General features: G+C 50.4%; 1 protein-coding gene across 9 annotated transcripts in view; it reads right to left on the bottom strand.

The window, feature by feature from the left end:
* The window catches only part of SNX19 (sorting nexin 19), a 140361-nt gene that overhangs the window by 92763 nt on the left and 29741 nt on the right, over positions 1–17857 (bottom strand). For 3 of the 9 annotated variants that reach the window (XR_008749885.1, XR_008749886.1, XR_008749889.1), the window contains one exon: positions 9170–9262. Coding sequence is in view for 1 of the 9 variants with exons in the window: in XM_055819305.1 (XP_055675280.1) it covers positions 6307–6376; positions 9170–9262 (163 nt within the window). In the remaining 8 variants the exon portion in view is untranslated. Of the gene's footprint in view, positions 1–6280; positions 6377–9169; positions 9263–10626; positions 10850–17857 lie in introns of those variants that run through there. The other 6 variants (XR_008749891.1, XR_008749888.1, XM_055819305.1 and 3 more) reach the window with 6 other exon arrangements.

Here is a 17857-nt window from a genome sequence, read left to right as displayed (position 1 = left end):
TTTTCCTCCTCGGCCTCCCCATCTGCACAGAGATCACAGAATCCTAGATGATGGATAGCCAGACTGCCCTACCAAGTGGTGAGAATTAACTAGTGCCTGTAAAGCATGTTGAGAGACTCAGATGACAGGTAGTATATAACTGCAAACTCTATTATATCATTCCACCATCCCCCTTGCCAAAAATCTGCCTTTGCAGAAAAGATCCAGACACCAAATACGTTATTAAGTGAGGATGTCTGACAGTAGTTCAGCTACGTAGAGATGTTAAATAGTAATAATAATGAAACAATACTCAGCATTTGAGGATGCTGTACATCTTCAAAGCACTTCACCAAAACATTAACTGATTATACACCAAATAAATTGCTCACAGCTGTTAGAGACCCATGAGGTATTCAAAAGAACGGGATGGAACATCATCCATCCTGGATCATACAGGGGATGCATGTGCTATAGCGTAATCAAGAGCTCAAAGGAAATAACTTGCAGGGAGTTCAGCTTTTAGTGCTTTTCTGTACACCTCAAAGCAGTTTATTGTTAGAAAAAGCAGCACAGAGGCCTGAGCTCCCTCAGCTGCAGAAGAAAGTTGTGACAGAGCCAAAGCCTTTTTCAAAGTTCAATGTCATACCATTAAAACTCCTATTTCAACTTAATCTTAGCAGAAATAGCTGCATGCCAGACAGCTTAAGGCATCTATGGTGTTTATAGCCACGACCAAGGGAACGTAACTTTGGCCCTCCTGTAGTAAACACAGCAAGCTCATCCAACAACCCCTTTTGCATTCATCTGTCTTAATTTAAGTGTGGCCTTCACTACTGCAATTCCACATTCTGGTAAAGAATTAAGACTACCTCCCCCCCAACCAGTTCACATCCATGGCTCATAAAAGCATCGCATCCCTCTCCTCTGCCCACCTCTCCCACCCCCAAAGCAAGCAGCTGCTGAACAAGCAATTTCAGGTGCATAGTAAAAAGCTTGTCGCTGTAACTGCCTGTAACACATGCAGTCAGAACACCACCAGGGCACTTGCATCTAAATAAACACAGGAGAAATATTATTTCCACATACAATTATTGGCTAGCGGAGCTAGTTCCTGGTCTGTTCCCTGCCAGAGCACAGCACCTGCCTAGGCAGATGCCTGGAAAGACAGAAGCGGGGACCTGGCATCTGCAATACCCATTAAGGTATAAAAGGTTGTTTGTTCACAGAGCTGTAGCCTTGCTCGTTTCCAGCGCACGGCTGAACACTACCACGGCCCGGTGTTTGCCACTGACCCCCTTCGTGGTCTGCCTGCATTCTCTCATGGTCTCCAAGGGAAGAGCTCTGAAGAAAAGCCCAGAGAAGCCCACAACCCTCATCAATTTAACACCACTTCACCACAGCGTTAGGCTCAGCCTGTTTAGTCTATCCCTTCCAAAAGCAAGGCAGCCCGCTCAGTGTGGCATCCCATCACCTGACAGCAGGAGTGCAGCACATCAGGGCAGATGTGCTGTAGGACAGCAGGAGAGAAAGGGTGGAGCATGCCCCAGATCCAGGGTGGAGTGCACACAGAGCATCATCCTTGATTAAACCTGCAGCAACCAGCACAGATCAAGACCAAGAGGTCCAGCAGAACTTCATTTTGGGGGATGGGGCTAGCAAAGGACAGAAGAGCAGTGTCACTGTAGAAAGAGCAGGCAAGATGCAGGTCAGGAAATAAATGCCAGCACCACACAAGGCCAAGCCAGGAGCTTTCCAGATGCCAATGGCTAAAATTAAGGCAGAGCAGCCAACCTTGCACCCATGCAGGACTGTGGCATGCTGCAAGGTGCTTGTATCAGGGCAGTCAAGACTTGCTAGGAAATGGGAACGGCAGAGCGACAGCGAAGCCCCATTGACACAGCCCGCACCTAGAGGAAAGAAAACCAGCCCCTCATTTTCTTTAGTATTAAGGCTCACAGCACGCAGAATCTCACAGGAGTTTTAGTTTCAGCCTTTTCTACCATTTGCATGCTGTGGACTGGAGATCATCCTGCCACACATCATCAACATCTCCAAAGAATCCCAAGGTGACTGCATTTACAGTGAAACCTCCAGTACCCTCCAGGAAAGCCAGCATGCTCTTGGTAACAGAGACAGCAACCTATTTGAAGATGAGCTATTTAAAAGCAGTAGCCTGTGGTACTTTGCCAAACTCAAGAAGAACACCATAAAGCGTTTTTTCTGGTTTGCTCCCAGTTCACAATACACCAGCTCAAAGAGGTGAGGGATTTTGCTTTGCAAACCCCATTTTGGTAGGGGGGTCACTGTGTTTGTCGAGTGCTTTAAGCTCTATAAGGCAGGAATCATGCCCTTACACTGCACTACAACTTAACTGCGTCTATACAGATTATTTTAAGAAAACTGTTTAAACATACATCCTGCACACCACATCAGCTTGAGATATACGCTTGAGGACACAAGCATGGAATAGGGGCTGAAAAGCTTGCCCCGCCTTGTGTGCTGTATAAAATATCCTTGTAACATCACACAGCACACCAGGGTGAGATATTAGGTGTGGTCTGATATCAAGGGACAGTGCTGCACCGGACAGAAGGATGCTACAAGAGACACTGTGGATGTTGGTGAAAAGAAGTAGCTTTAGGTGCCGCTCTGTCATTTAGGAACTGCAGCATAAAACGCAAGGCAGGCTGTCAGCAGGTTGCATCGCTGAAGTTCCAAAGTACAGCTTAGAAAAAAAATATAAATATCTCTGTGCAGGGCATCAGAGTGGAATTGGCACTGGAGCGCGTCGGCAGAGCTACACGTGAGTTTCCAGGGCAGGCGAGCCATGCCCAGAGCCAAGCACTGCGGTGATGGGTCAGGCACATGCTGATCCCATTGCTTCTCAAGGGCATCTCTCCTCAAGCACTGCAGGAGGGTCTGTGCACCCCCATGGTCAAGGGAGGAGAAACATGGAAGGGCAAAGCGCACATAGCACCTGCTCAGGCTGTGCCTGGATCCAGTCAATGCTGTTCAGCCTCTCACTTGGAAAAAAAAAGCCACCACAAATACAGTTTCTCCCATCCAAGCCTCTCTCCTTCCCCCTCTGAGCTCATTCATGGCTCAGGCTCCAGGACAGCTGCCGGGTTGCCAAGTCCCCCCAGCTCACTGAAGCACAGAGCAACATGATCGGGATGATAGCTGGGCCAGCTGTTCGAAATCACTGCAGGACTCAAAACAACTACAGACCAAGCAAGAGGAAAAAAAAAAAAAAAAACCAGCAGAAAGCCCCTCGCTCCTTTTCCTCTGCCTGGACATTGTGGTCTCATTGTTACCACCATCCTTACATCGCCAAGTGAGCCCTGGCCAAAATGACAGCTCATTAAGAATATTTTAAAAATACACTGGGTGGGGACTAAGGAGCCCAGGGAACAGGGACCAGGCAGTGGATTTTTTCACACCTAAGTGATTGCTTTGAATGCAGCTTAGGTCACTAGAAGTGACCTCGATCCTGACTGGGACCAGTGCCAGTGGACTCCAGGGTGAAGTCCCCCCATCCAGGCAGCAGCAGAGCCACACTGAAGCTCAGAGTCCTGCAGGTAGACAAGGTATGTGCCAGCAGGACTCGTATACGTTTCCATACAGACTCCGCACGCAAGAGCTGCCCAACTCAGCAGCCTGCAAGCTTAACTCAAAGGCAGAACCCCCTCTAGAAAAAAGCCCTTTCTATCTACAGGGAGTTACCGTCTCCCACAACAAAATCCACCAAACTCATTTGGAAACACCATTTTGTTTAAATTAGAGCACATCAAAGCAGGCAACAATGCCCCTCTCTCTGTTTATGGGAAGCATGTTGCCTTCCCATGGCGACTGGCACAGTGGGCTACCAAATGTGCTGAGCTGACACTAAACATCAGCAGAGGGACCCTGAGAGGATGGAGAAGAGCAGGATATCTGCTCCCTGACCACACAGGGACCAGGAACCCCACAAATGCAACACTCAGCAAGGAAGATGGGATTCCGAGACACAAATATCCACAGGACCTCCCCACCAACAGCAGTTGGGCTGCAACTCCAGCTTGTTGTTCTGCACATGTGAATAAGGGCAGGGGAGGCAGCTGACCAAAAGTGTTCAGGCCAGTGCCCAAGCACCAGGCCCTGCACGGGATACCCCTCGCTAAGGGCATCTTCAAGTTGGGATGGGGCTTGGATGCCATAAATACCGGCAGTGGTGCCAGAGGACCACGCGGGAAGCTGAGGAAGAGCAGTACTTGGGCAGTTAACATCGTATTTTCCCAGCGTACCACTCTACTGGTGCTCCACAGCCTCCAAGGCAGGTCTTCCCAGCCCCTCCGTTCTCAGCAGGCAGCGTGGGGACTTGCAGCGATGTCACCAGGGGGTAACATTCTTGTTCCACTTTCCTTCTGCTCCCTGGCTGCAGGGGCTGGCTCAGAGGCAGTGCTGGGCTACTCTCCTACTGGTCGCACAGTCAAGTCACAGAAGCCTGGGAGCATCCCCTCAAGATTTTAAGTGCCCCTCTGCCTCTTGGGGTGGGAAGGGGGCCAGGCTAACATGCTGCTCTGTTCGTGCTGCCATCACCAGCCCCACAGGTGCCCAGATATATCCGGAGCATCAGGACTCTTAAGAAACATCTCCACACCTCCTTCACGCTGCACTAGCTCTATAGAAATAGCAGAGGCCCAATCTGTCAGCTCTAGTTAGTTTTGCTACGAGCACATCTGATGAAGCAAAGCCAGAGGCTACGCTCCCCATTACGAACCTGGAAATAAGGTTGCAAGAAAAAAACCCGCGGCAGACACAGTTCTAGGCTGTGCTTGTCATCAAGATGCCTCCTGAGCTGTTTCCACCATCGTCTCCCTAATGGACAGCGGTGTTTCTTCGCAGAGTGTTTCTCCAGCACTGAACCCTCCCCATGTGTACCCCCCTCTCCGGGGCAGCGTAGTAACCCTGGTGTGTGGCCATCCAGAACACCCTGCCCCTCCTGGCTGGAAGTTAATCACAGGGTTTCACGAGCGAGAGGAAGGGGACTGCACCTCCGCTGTTCAAGAGCCTCTTGGCTTTTCAGAAGGAGCAATCATTGCACATACATTTCAGCAAACCCATGGGCTCCCACATCCTCTCAGCACATTAAGAAACAGCTGACTAGTTACTTATTAGAGAGTCTGGTCCAGATGAACTCCTCCCTTCCTGTCTTCTGCCTTCCAGAAAGCTGGTCTCTCCCTTTGGAGAAGTCTCTCACCTACAGCAAAGACTCTGGCTAGAGCGCCCAAGGGTTTGTCATTTCTGGTGAGAACAGGAGCCACTACAACCTCTCTCCTGCGATTGCTTTTCTTCACCAAGCCTCCAGCAGAAGCATCCTGACAGCTTGCTACCCTCATTGCATCCCCAGCTCCCTGCACCGCTTCTTCCCATACCACAAGCTCACCCCCACCGTCTCCAGGTGCATAATAAGAGCATATTTCTGCCTAAACACTGCTCCTGGGCAACTGGCTTCTTTCTCTTCCATTCCTTTATCCTCTGAGGCTTTGCTGCGTGCACAGAAGACAGGACAGATGTACAGGCTGCTGCAGCCCAGGGTCCCCTGTGGGACAGTAATTGCAGGATGAGGTAAGGCAGAAGGAAGTGGGTGCTCTAGGCTGAAGGGAAGGACAGCTGTGCTTCCCAGGATCTGGAGCAAGTTAATTGATAAATACCAGAGTTGGACTTGAAGGAAAGCTGGGCATTCACACAGCCAAGAAAGCCAAACTGCTTTGGAAGAAGCCCTGGCCTTTGTTGCACAATCTCTATGCAAGGCACTCGCTGTACTCGGAGAGCAAGAGGGAAACTAGGGATAAGCAAGCGTACACCCCCTCACTCAGCCTCGCACAGCTCCAAACACAGCTCGGCACAGGCCTCCAGCTTCCCACCTATCAACAGCCACAGCCCCCAAAAGCTGGCACTGCAGCTGCCCCTCTGCAGCTGCCCCCACAGAGCTCGGTGCAAGAAGCAGCAAGAGGACTCAGAAAAGTCGAAGGCACGTACCACCCGGACAGCCAGTTTCTGTAACTCTCAGTGTTCGACGGGCCTTTGAAACCTCAGGAGAAAGCAAGCAGCAATGAGGACCTCAAGCATTCTTTCCAAACCGGTATTAGACATACAACCAACTGCTAGGTAAATAAAAACTGCAAAGCCTTTAGCTTGCAGCTTCACAACATTCAGCAACATAACCTTGTGCTTCTCTAACCGCTTTCACTTGACAATTCATTTAAAGAAAACTCTGGCTGGCTCCCAACACCCCGTAAGTTCACCCAAATCCTACCTTATCACGCAAACAGCAACTCAGATTCAGTCAGGACCTTCTCTGCCACACCAAGCTACCATATGGTAGCTCAGGATACTCTGTTGCAGAAAGGAGCTGCAAACAGGGAAAAAGAAAGGTGTAAGTCCTCAGGAAAATCAGGGTAGAACACACTCGCATCCTCCTCGCTAGCCCTCAAGTCTTTAATCTCCTAGGTCACTGCAAGCTTCTTACCACAAAGAGGACATCAAACATGCCCAGAGAGCTGCCTCATTCATCCCTTCCCTCAAAAAACCGCAGCCTCACCTGAACCAGATTTATATAAACTCCTTGCTCTCACACCCCTGTGAGGACAGGTTAATTGGAGTCATAAGGTTGACCTCCTTCTTTTCTCCAGGGGGAACAGTTTACTTTGTTAGTCCTTTTCCTCCTCCTTGTTTCTCCAACGGTCACAGATGGCCCAGGGAACTGTGTTTTAGATACACTTTAAAGCCCCTGTGGCTTACTAATATGGGAAGACTTGGGAAGCCCTGTATTATTCCACTTTATCTGAAAAGCTTCACAAGGCTTAGAGAAAGCATCAGGAATTACTGCGTGAGAGATCTTACCTGGGTCACAGCCATGCACCTGGAAACACACACCTAAACCACCTGTACAACACATAGACATCAGGCTTCCCTTCTCGTGTGTGCCAACACCTCTGCAAAATTACACAGTCATTTCAAAGAAAAAGCACCGCTGTGCACTTCCAGCCACAGCAGCGGGATGCAAACAAAGCCTGCGTGTACACACACGTGCATATGTACGTGCACACACACACAAAATACATGTGCACACCCTTGTGTGCAAATTATCTGTCTTCCGTTTGTATTTGGCTTGGCTGTACAGCCTGCTCTCCGTGGGCTCGGCCAGGAGATATCCAGGCTAAGATAAACACCAGACAGCTGCTGGGAGCCAGCGATAGTTTGGTGATTAACAGCTGTGTGGGGCTCTACACAGGGACCCCCCCGACCTCCACAATCCCTCCAGAACAGGCTGTTTCACTTCAGATTTCTGTTTGTCAGGCGAAGGCTGGAAGGCATCAGAGGAGAGTCCCTGCAAAAGTCGCAGGTGGGAAACCTGGCAAGGAGAAGCTGCTGCCCCAAACCCCGTCACTGCCCCCCCCCCCCCCCCCCAACTCTGTCCCTTCCCCGGCACGCCGGCCGTGGCAGCCTGCGATGGCTTTGCCCAGCACCTCCTGTGCAGCACTTGCGGCCACAAATGCAAAAATGCAATTGCTTATTTCAAAGTTGCTGAAATCCATGAAAGAATAGCAAAAAGCTTACAGTAAAGCCTGTTCTCATGGCATTTGTGGTTTAACACAATTCAGAAGAAGGTCTTGCAAGTGTTTCACTTTGGGCTCTTTGCAAATGGGCTCCTCTCTTCTAGCACAGGCATGCAGCGACAGCCTTGTCCTGGAAGAGGAGAAGCTGAGGAAAGAGGATAGACCTGGGCTTTCGACTTAGAATGGGTTTGATACACGAGGAGATGAAAGAAATGCTGTTACCCCTTCATACCAAGAGGCAACGGGATGCTTAATGACTGTAGCTGATCATTTCCAAAAAGCACAAAGAAATTCCCGGTCTGACTTTCCCAGTTAGAAAGGGCAGCCGCAGCTGCAGCAGGACTGCTGAATGGAAATCCATCCCGAGCAGCAGCGGTCTAGGATGCCTTACACACCACTGCAGAGCCAAAGACGTTTTGACGGAGGAAAGGGGTGAAAAGTGGGAAGTTGCTCACAATGCGACTATAAAAACAAAGTCTAGGGATTAGTTAATAATGTGTGGTCTGAGAAAACAAACACATCTCCCCATAAAGACCCTAGTTCAAATAAACTGGTGCTGTTGTCATTAAACCCCACCATCTGCATGTCTGTTTTCCACTGGGTCTAATGTGTAATTTAAAGGGACCACTGCGTGGAGAAATAGTCCCCCAACACCATCCTTTGGGGCACTTCAAAATCCAGATGTGGCTGAGAGACACTGTGACTTGGACTCATCCCTGCGTAACATTTGTACTGAAACTAAACGTATATAGCTGCAAACCCTTAAGCTTTTATGCAGGAAGCCTAAGTCGAAGGCAAGGGCTTCTTGCCTTCAAAACGATGAAGCCCACAGCCCCTAAAAAGCCAGCAGATGGAGGGATGTGGAAAGGTGGCTGGTTGTGCCCAAGGCGATCGCATGCCCCGTGGAGCTCTCCATCTCCTTTCCCTCTCTGCTCCCAGCTCCCAGCCCTGGACCTGAGAAACTAGGTCTAGTACTAAAGCCCCCCCCCCAGCTCGGTGGGTGACTGGAGACCTCCCTGGCTCTGCTCAGGTCGCTCTTTCATGCCTGATTGCAGCTCATCAAGGCCCAAAGTCTAATAATGAAACAACCAAGGCTGAGAGCTCTCTGTGACAGCTTAACTGATGATTGTAATTAGGGACCAGCCCACACAGCTTTTCATTAGTGTGCCGCACAGGACTTATTATGACTGTCGTGGAGAGACTGTGCTTCACGTCCAGGAAAAAGGCATCAAGGCCCGTAAGTCATCAAGGAAAAGGGGAGCAGAAAGGCTTGGTGCAAATAGGGAGCTCTCTGTGCTCTTATGGATTCGTAAATGGCCGTTACTGTGCGTTTTCAGTGCGGAGTGATGTTTCGTTTACATGAGTTTGTATTCTGGGTACATCCAAGCATGATTTTATTGCATGTGGCACATTCATCATTTTTTCAACTTCTGCGGCACCCTGGTTATTCCCCAGATGCTGGTGACTGCAGGCAGTCTCTTGAGTCTCTGCTTCTTTCCCTCCAGACAATCAATGTACCCCTAGATGAGCCTGACCATCTCTTTCCTTAGTCCATGGGTCACTGGTTTTGGCTATGATTCACTTACCAGCCTTCTCCGAGTGCTGGCTGAGACCTTTTGCTGCAGTTGTGGTGGTGCCGTGTACCTGGGGTGTCTATATCACTTCCTCTGTTTTGCTTCCTGAAAAATTAAAAATATTTTCTTACATAGCAAAAGACTAACCATACTAAGAAATAACGCTCATTTTCTAGATGATAGGTAGAACACAGTCCTCTGGGGTCTCTACTTTCTTCCTCCCTTCTGTCTTTCCAAGCAGAACCTGCTTCTCTCTCCTACGCTGCAAACGAGATTTTGGGTTTTGTCAGTTTAATTCTGCAGCTTTGAGTTTCCTCACTCCTGGGCAATGTCTGCCCTTCTCGTAGCTGTTTTATAGAAGAACTTGTGATTGTAAATGGCAAAACGAAGGAAAAGGAAGTAAACTGGTTATTGTGCCAGAACCACTCCTGGCACTCCTCCCATTTCTATTTTCTTTTACATTATAAAGCTGGAATAAATCAAAGTGAGCAGTACACCGGTAAACTGATGAAAGGGGAGCAGAATCAGCACTCTGGTCCCTCACACTGGTATAAAGAGGTGCGTCCCATGCAGGCAAGAGTTAGCCTGAATTACAAGTGGTGGGGAAGGAGAATAGACTCAGAGTGTTTATTAGCAGTCATAACCTTAATCAAATAACACTCAAGGATATGTAAAGAAATCTGTTCCACTGCAGCCTCCCAAGCCAAATAAAGGAGTAAATGGGACTTCTATCAAAAATCCCTTTTAAAACTCATGTTGGGTTTTTTTTTTAAAAAATATCCCAATTTCTTGGGGAACAGCCAAAGCTCCAGAGGAGCTGCCTGAGATCAAACCAGTGGCCCATTGTGCTGGGCATTCAGCCTCCTGCGGCCACCAGCTCCAATGCACTGCAGAAAGGTGATGCCCCAGGATGAACCTGGCCGCTTGGGCAATGGTTTCCATGTGTGGAAGGAAGAGGATGCTCCTCCCGAATTATCGGCCCTACAGGCATCTCCCAGCTCAGAGATTTCAATCTCCCCATTCCACTTTGCATAGCAGGAGACTCATTCACTCCCTCTCCCCCATCCATGGGACTGCTTTAGTCAACGTCTACACACTATGTAGAATTACGGGGGGCGGGGAGGGGAATAAAAGAGGAGAAACAGACTCTGTGTAATAGAGGTGCATGTAAATAATCACTGGCCTAATCCCCTCTGACAACGAAAGATATCCCACCAGAAAATGTTCAAGCCTGTAACTCAACCTGAAATTTAAGCACAAGGAAGTCGTGTCAAAAGGGGACTCGGGTTCCCATAAAAGCCTCTCTACTTCCAGACCCTGGGCCCCCTAGCCAAAAAAACAGAGCAAACTTCCAGACATAACATCAGAGAAGTGCAGGCCTCACAAAGGGACTTGCTAACCTCCACCAGAGAGACAACCACCAAGAAAACAAGCAGAGCGAAGGAAGCCTTCAAGCCCAGATGAAGTACCTGCCAGGGAAGAGAGGCACGCTTTCCATCAGAGAACCAACGGGCTGCGGCACATTATCCCACCAGGGCTGGTGAAAGCCTTCTCGGGGGAGTCATTCAAAACCAGACTGGAAAAGCCCTGGAGAAGATTCGTGGCTGGAGTCTGTTCTCCTCCGCTCTTGTGCAACAACCCTGAAGTTGATGCATGACAGAAGAATCTAGCTTGGTGTAGGAAGAGAAGCCCCTGCACAGAGAGAGAGGGGGATTAAATAAGCTAATTGCGGTTTCAATTCTCTTGCTCCATCACTTCTGACCCACTGAGGGCGTGCAGTGTGTGAGGTCCCACCAGCATTGCATGGGCAGGACTGAAAATCTTCCTGAAAGCAGCACGCATCACCTGGGGAGCAGAGGGCAGCTCCAGTGGAGCGGGTACTCATCTCTGTGTGAGGACACCCGAGGTTAATGCCTCCTTTGCAGTCAAAGACGATATTAAAGAAGAGAAGCAACAAGAGCCAAATTTTGGTCTGCTTTTAAGAGTAGAGGGCCAGGTCAGGACCTGGCTTCTGGTTTTTCACAAAGGAAGAGAATCCCTAAGAATGGCATTGCCTTTGCCAGGGTTAGCAGCTAGTCTGCTGCATTCCCTGCCTCCACCAGCCTTGCCTTGCCTGCCTGCACCCCAGCAGCTCCTCACGGACTGCCAGAGCACCACGCTGCCAGAAAACCAGATCATCTTCCAGCCATGAAGCACCGAGGCAGGCACCTGCCAAGGATGGGTCAGAGTCCACCCTCGCAGCAGTGTCCCATGGTCCATCAGAAAGTGCTCTAGAGGAACGCTGAACTTAGAAAAGAGCTGTCTCCATAGCGCACACAGAAATTCCCTCCAGCCTGGTTTAGCCACGGGACTAGGGGCTCGCTGTGAACACCATAACTCAACCATCAGGCTTGTTTGAGAGCAGGTAACTTGCTCGCCTCAGTTTCTCCCATCATCTTTGGTCCCCCTTTAGCTCAAGACCCCTACCAAAGGCAGGGGGGAACCACTGGAGTGTCAGCTTGTGCTCCCATTGCCTCCAGGCCCTGAACAGGTCCTGCCTGTGCTCCTCTGGTCCCTACCGCTTGCACACTGCACCCTCTGCCTGCACAGAAAGCAGCAACACCCTGATGAACGAGAAATATTAAGAGAAAAGTGTTGGGGAAACGAGCCACAGGCTGCAGAGAGCAAAGATGCTCAACTGCAGGACTTCACGGTCTCCCCTCTCACCATCGGTGCTGCTGGCTGCATCTCATCTTTCTTTACCCAGAGCCTCCAGACACAAGACTCTGCTGGTATTAAATTCCCTCCGCGTGCGACAGGATCCCTCCCCTGCTACACGGGGGAGTTTCTCTTCACTGGTTGGGAATTTTCCGACGAGATGGTTTCTCATCGGAAAATGCAGATACACTGAAATCAAAGCCCTTTGTGGGAATGTACTCGTTTCAGGGAACCTTTCATGGGAAAATTTTCTTCAAACTCCGGCTGGAGCTTTCCGCCTGAGAGGGGTGAGCATCCAACATCCAACATCCCCATCACCTGGCAGAGCCGCTGCCCCCCGCCCCCCTGCCCCGGGATGGGGACACCAACAGCCCTCTCTGTATTTTCTTCTCCCCATCTGCCCAGCCCCAGGACCTCTCACAGGGAGGTTTGTGTCTCTCTAGATTTCTCTAATCCCTTATGTATCTCTATATATAAAATACAATATATATATAAAATATATATATCCTGCAACACTCAGGGACACAGTCCCTTCAGCCCTGCGGGCAGGACATTATCTCGGGATGCAGGGAAGTGCACATCGGATGTGAAGCCACAAATCTTCTAGATCACCTGCCCACGTTTTTCCCGAGGAAAACCAGCCAGAGCCTTGGGATCACCCCAAAGCAGGGCTGGAAACGAGCTCAAGTTTAGGAGAAACTGCCATGCAGGGGCTGGGGTCCCTGTCCTGCACTGAGCTCTAGTGTGCAGGGCGATGTGGTGGCGTGGTGGGGGTCACTAGTGTCCTCCCTGTCCACAGAGGATTTCCCTTGCCCCTCGCAGGCTCTGTGATGGCTGAGACAACAGCACCATCTCGTGCCTCTGCTTGCCTTGGGGAAAAAAATTAAGGGACAACCCCAAAGCTCCCTCTCGCGGCTCCTGCAGCGAGAAGGTCGCAGCAGCCAGGAGCAGATGTTCCTCCCCACATCCCTTGGTGTGCAGAGAGAAGGCATGAGGGCAAACTAGAGCTTGCAGCTTGCCTGCTCCCCAGACTGAAGCATTTCAGAGAAACTACTCCTGGGCATGGCAGGACATGGCATGTTCATGCCCCGGCCACCCCAGCTCCATCCACAGCAGCTGGGGGTCCACACGAGGACATCGTGCAGGTTAAGGCAGTCCCTCCAGATGGGCAAATCTGGATTTGATAGCTCAGACCTGCTGCCGCAGAGCATGGCATGTTATTTCAGGAGCTACCTACCAGGTTTCACTAAAATTGTTCCCCCGAAAAACATCTGAAGGGCTGCGGTCCTTCAGGAGATGTTCAAAGCCAAGGAAGGTGGCTCCATCCGTGACCTGCTGCTGCAGTGCTGGGACCCGAAGCAGTAACCTTACAGGCAGCAGCATAACTTTAGCAGTTCAAGGTTGTTTCAGGAGGATGCTCGCTGCAAACATGCTGTGGCAACCTTAACAGTGGCTGCAAGGCTTTCAACATCTGCAGTTTCAAAGCTGGCACTTTTAACTGAATTTGGCACAGAGCTGGGGGGATTTGCTCATATGAAGCTGTCCCTGTTCTTTCCCAAGTGATTTCCTCCCCTACTGCAACCACTTTCTAATTTCACATCGTGATGAAATCAAGTCCCTCTGAAGTTTTCCCCCTGGAATGATCCGGAGGGCTGACAGATTGCAAAACCTCTTAGTGCCGTCTTATCTGCCAGTGCTTGTGCCGTACTCCAGGCTAAATACAGCTGCTGCCAAGCAGAAGAGATGAACTTTTTCTTAAGGACAATACAATCTACAGACCAGGCGTGTGGAGCTTTTTAAAGGGTATTAGTAGCTTTAGATGTAGCTTTGCCTCCATTTTTGCCGTCCGAGAAAAGTAATGATAGTAGTCCTGCTCTCTCGTGCTAATCTCATACCTGGATGTTTCAGGGTACTCAATGGCCATCCCTCTCACCCCCAAAATGTTCCTCTCAAGCCACAACAAAGGACCGCAGTTTTCAGTCCTGTTCCCTTCCTTCCCTCCATGCAACCTCACTTTTTCACTCCTAACCATCGCCCTGTCCTACCATCCTCAGCCCTTCCGCACCCTCTGCCTCCCACCAGCACGGGGCCCTTGCCTACGCTGCTCTCCAACTTGACAGAGACACTTGGCCGAGGCCATCGGCCAGGATCTTGCCACGCTCGACCAGCGCTGCGAGTTAAGCCTGCCTTCCCGTGTCCCTCGCCACGCACGCTGAACTTTCCAGGGAATATCATGCCTGACGGCGTGCCAGCCTTGTTGTTCACTATCGATGAGATAATGTCTCTTAAATCTGGATCCTTGACACGAGGGCGTTCTACCCTCTTTTGCCAGTGGCTGCATTCCAATTTCAGGACAGAAATGACCAGGAGAAATATGAGAGGTTAGTGACATTCTTGGCTTGGAAATTGTCAGCCTGTCACGGAAAGGAATGTGATCAAAAAGAGACGTCGCTGCTGTTTATTTTCAAGTCCTTGATGAGTGATGCACTTTAATACATGCTGTTCTAATGCAGCTCTTGGGCTTCAGGTGAACCTTGCCGAAGGGCGTGGGACAGGTTATTTTTGTTAGCGGAACATACTGGGTCAAGAAGAGCCCTTAAAAAGGATCACAGCACACCGTACCTATTTATACCCTGGATGTTGTTTTCCTCAGGGGTGGACAGGCCCTGCATCCTGCTTTTCCATGCAGGTGGCAGCAGGAACGTTGCCAAATGCCGTTCTGAGTGCCTGCCTCGAGGGGTAGCGGGAGTTTCAGATGGTCCATAGGGGCTGCTTTGGAGACGCACGTGAATCTGGGCTAAAGCTCTTGAAATGTGCAAGGATGTGTTTGTGCTGAAGTGTGCTGAAAATGACAGCCATAAGCTAGTTTATTAGAATTCGCTTGCAAGGACAAAAGCTTAATACAGCTTGATGGAGTGTACAAAGCCCAGAGCAGACTTGGCTCAATAAAATTGCACTGCCTTTTGAGATAGTGATGAAGCACAGTGCTGGGAAGGCTCTTTACCAGTCAGTCATGCCGGGAAAGCTCCGGTTGCTTCGTCTTCATCACTTCGTCACAAAAGGAGCAACAAAAAGCAATCTCCATCCTTTCAGAGTTACTCAATTGTTCCAACAGCCCTTTTTCTAGACAAGCAACTTGCTCTCCCAAGGCCAGGTCTAGAGGGCACAGGGGGTAACCTGGGTGAGCGTGCTGTTTGCGTGGGGTTTGCAGCACGTGCATGCTGGAGACGAGGGAGGAATCCAAGAATTTTTATTGGCCTAATCAGACAAAACATGGACAAGATCCTTACCGGCGCAAGAGCACGTTCCCATCGCACAAACGAATTCCTCCAGTGGCCCTGACTGTACGGGCAGCAGATAGCATCAGAGATCTGTCGAGAAGAGATTACCGAGTGCTAATGCTCTAAAAGGCCTCAGTTCCCTCAGCAGCTGCAAACGTGAGCAAACTAGAGAATATGTTGTGGACAGATCATCCAGCAGCATTTTTGCAACAAACAAGTCACAAGCGCTGTCAGCCGTCAGATGGAGGGGCACTAGCTGTCAGCGGGAAGAACGCTCAGCTCCGTTAGCTGCGTCAGGAGCAGGGTGTCCTGCATCTTGTGCCAGCCAGACACGGAAAGGGTGAGCCACCGCCTGACAGCCTGAGCTCAAGTAATACACGCTCAGCTTGCGCGGCGTTTTCTCACCGTCCTGTATTGCGATAGCTCCCGAGGCACCCAGGGCTGGCATCACCTCTCCGAGGGACACGTCTCGCAGCTGCCCTGACAGTGCTGTGCACATCACCGCCTTGCAGCAGTCAAGTGAAGCTATTAAATATCAAGTACTTCCCATGAAGCTGACATTTTTAATCCCCGTGCTGCCTTCCCTTTTCACACACTGGAGGCTGGGGCCTTTCCCCACTGTGAGGGGCTTTTTCCCCCCCACCACACCATTTCACCAGCCTTATTGCTCCCTCCCACTCACAGCTGAGAATTAAAAGACATAATAAAGAGCCCTTGAACCGGAGGGGGAGCATCTGGTGGGGAGGCGGAGGGGGGGAAAGCAGGTCCCTTGTTTGAGCCCGGGATTCATCTGCCTCTCCCCGCGGAGATGAAGAGGCCCTTTCACCCCAGCAACCAGAAGGTTGAAGCTGGATATGTGCTTACCAGCACGGCCGTGGCTGGGAGCTGCCAGCCTGGGGTCTGACGGCGGTGACATTTCTCCCTCAGATTAGACGGTACGGTGCAAAAACGTATTAGAGTTGCTGGGGAGACTGCCCCTTCATAAGGCTGCACGCTTGGGAGCGAGCCGCTGTAGCTATGAAACCGGGCCACAGCGGGGCTTCAGCCCCTCTCCGCAGATTAAGGTTAATAAGAGCCTCCCCAGCCTGCCGTGCCCACCGTGCTCTCCCAGCAGCGAGCAGACCGGACCGAGGTGGGAGCCCAGCGCCTCTAATATCCCCACCGGCGAGCGCGCTGTGCCCCTGCTTTTGTTCTCCGCTTCTGCCCGGTGATTTTCATTACGAATATCCTCTTATTATGTGCGCATGGGGGGGATGAGAAGGAGGGGACTGGGCCCACACAAAGAGAAAGAAAAGGCTGCTTGCTAGAAAACCAGTAATTACAGGGCTCAGGCTTTCCTCGCGGAGGATTCATACGGATTCGACATGGCAGTGTTTCACACGTACGGCCCCTCTGGGGGCAAGCTCCCGTTTCGATTTCATTATCACCAAGCTGGGCTGCTAGGGGAACTTTTGCCCCGAAATGAGTTCCCCAAAGGGGACAGTTGCACTTCTTTCATTATTTGCTTTGAAAGCAGTTGCGCCGCTGCCCCCAAAAGCTTCTGCGTTTGCTCGGGCGCGCGATGGGAGAGCACAAATGCCGTCAGTTGGCTTGTCATCACAGAGCCGTTGTGGCCAGGAAGCGTGGGAAATCTTATACGTGGTTACCACCTATTCCAGCAAAATCCAGAGGTGTTGAATCACCCCTTCAAACATCTCCTAACCCCACGGGCGACTTGTGAAAGCTGCGCTCTCGAGGTGCTTACAAACCCAAGCAAACGCTCCGTCTGTCCTTTTACAAGGGAGGTAAAACATAACCCACGTATAAATGGATACAAGCAAAGCCTTGCAGGAGTGAAACATGACTTTTTGTACTCACTTGCCACAGGCATCGCGTCATTTTCTTCAGTTCAAGCTGTATGGGTTAGCACGGTACCCAGAGCTTTGTGGCGTTAGGATGTCTGCACAGCTCTGGATCAGGTTATCAGCCCGGTTTAACAGCAGGGTGAAATGACAGCTCAGAACCAAGTTCACACAGGAGGTCTGAGAGAAGAGGAACCCAAACTGCCTCCTCCCTGCTCAAAAAGCACGTTAGTAACAGACACCTCTCCTGTTTGCTAATGCATCCTTGTGTGTTGCACACAAACCTGAAAGGGGGCCCGTTTGGGGTAATTTTACACCTTTTCTCTGGGGAATGTATCTTGGGGCCAGTTTTTCACCTCCCTTGGTGCTTTGCCAAGTACTCTGGGACATTTGTAGGACACCTAACAGTGGCAAGACTCACAACGAGAGCCAAAAAACTCCACAGGAAAGATGTTTCTGCCATTAGCACGTGCACTTTTAGGCAAGCTACCCTGATCCTGTGTGTTTTTATGATGTGTACAAGACAAGGACCAGCACATCAATCCACCCCGCAATCTCAGAGGCAAGGTACAATCATTTGATGACAAATACTAAGAAATCTGCTGTCGTGGACAGAGCCCCATAGTACTAGAAGTCAGTCCTGTCCCTGAAAGCTCACAAACTCAACATCTACGCATACTTCCAGGGGCCTGGATCCATTATTCCCGGGCCAAAAGCAAAGTGTGGAGTTGGACTGGAGCTGAGGTTTCAGGTAACCCCGATCTGCTACTGAAAACAAGTCCCAGGTTTATGGTTTGGTTCCTCGTAAAGACCAGACCACTTGCAAAACTCAGACCCAAGCCCGGCATCTGCTTTCCAAACTGCCAAATTTTGCTTTGGTT

This window comes from Falco peregrinus, chromosome 15 (genome assembly GCF_023634155.1).
Source record: "Falco peregrinus isolate bFalPer1 chromosome 15, bFalPer1.pri, whole genome shotgun sequence".
NCBI lineage: Eukaryota > Metazoa > Chordata > Aves > Falconiformes > Falconidae > Falco > Falco peregrinus.
The sequence above is the reverse complement of the archived record's forward strand: the minus strand, read 5'-3'. Positions and strand labels throughout refer to the sequence as shown.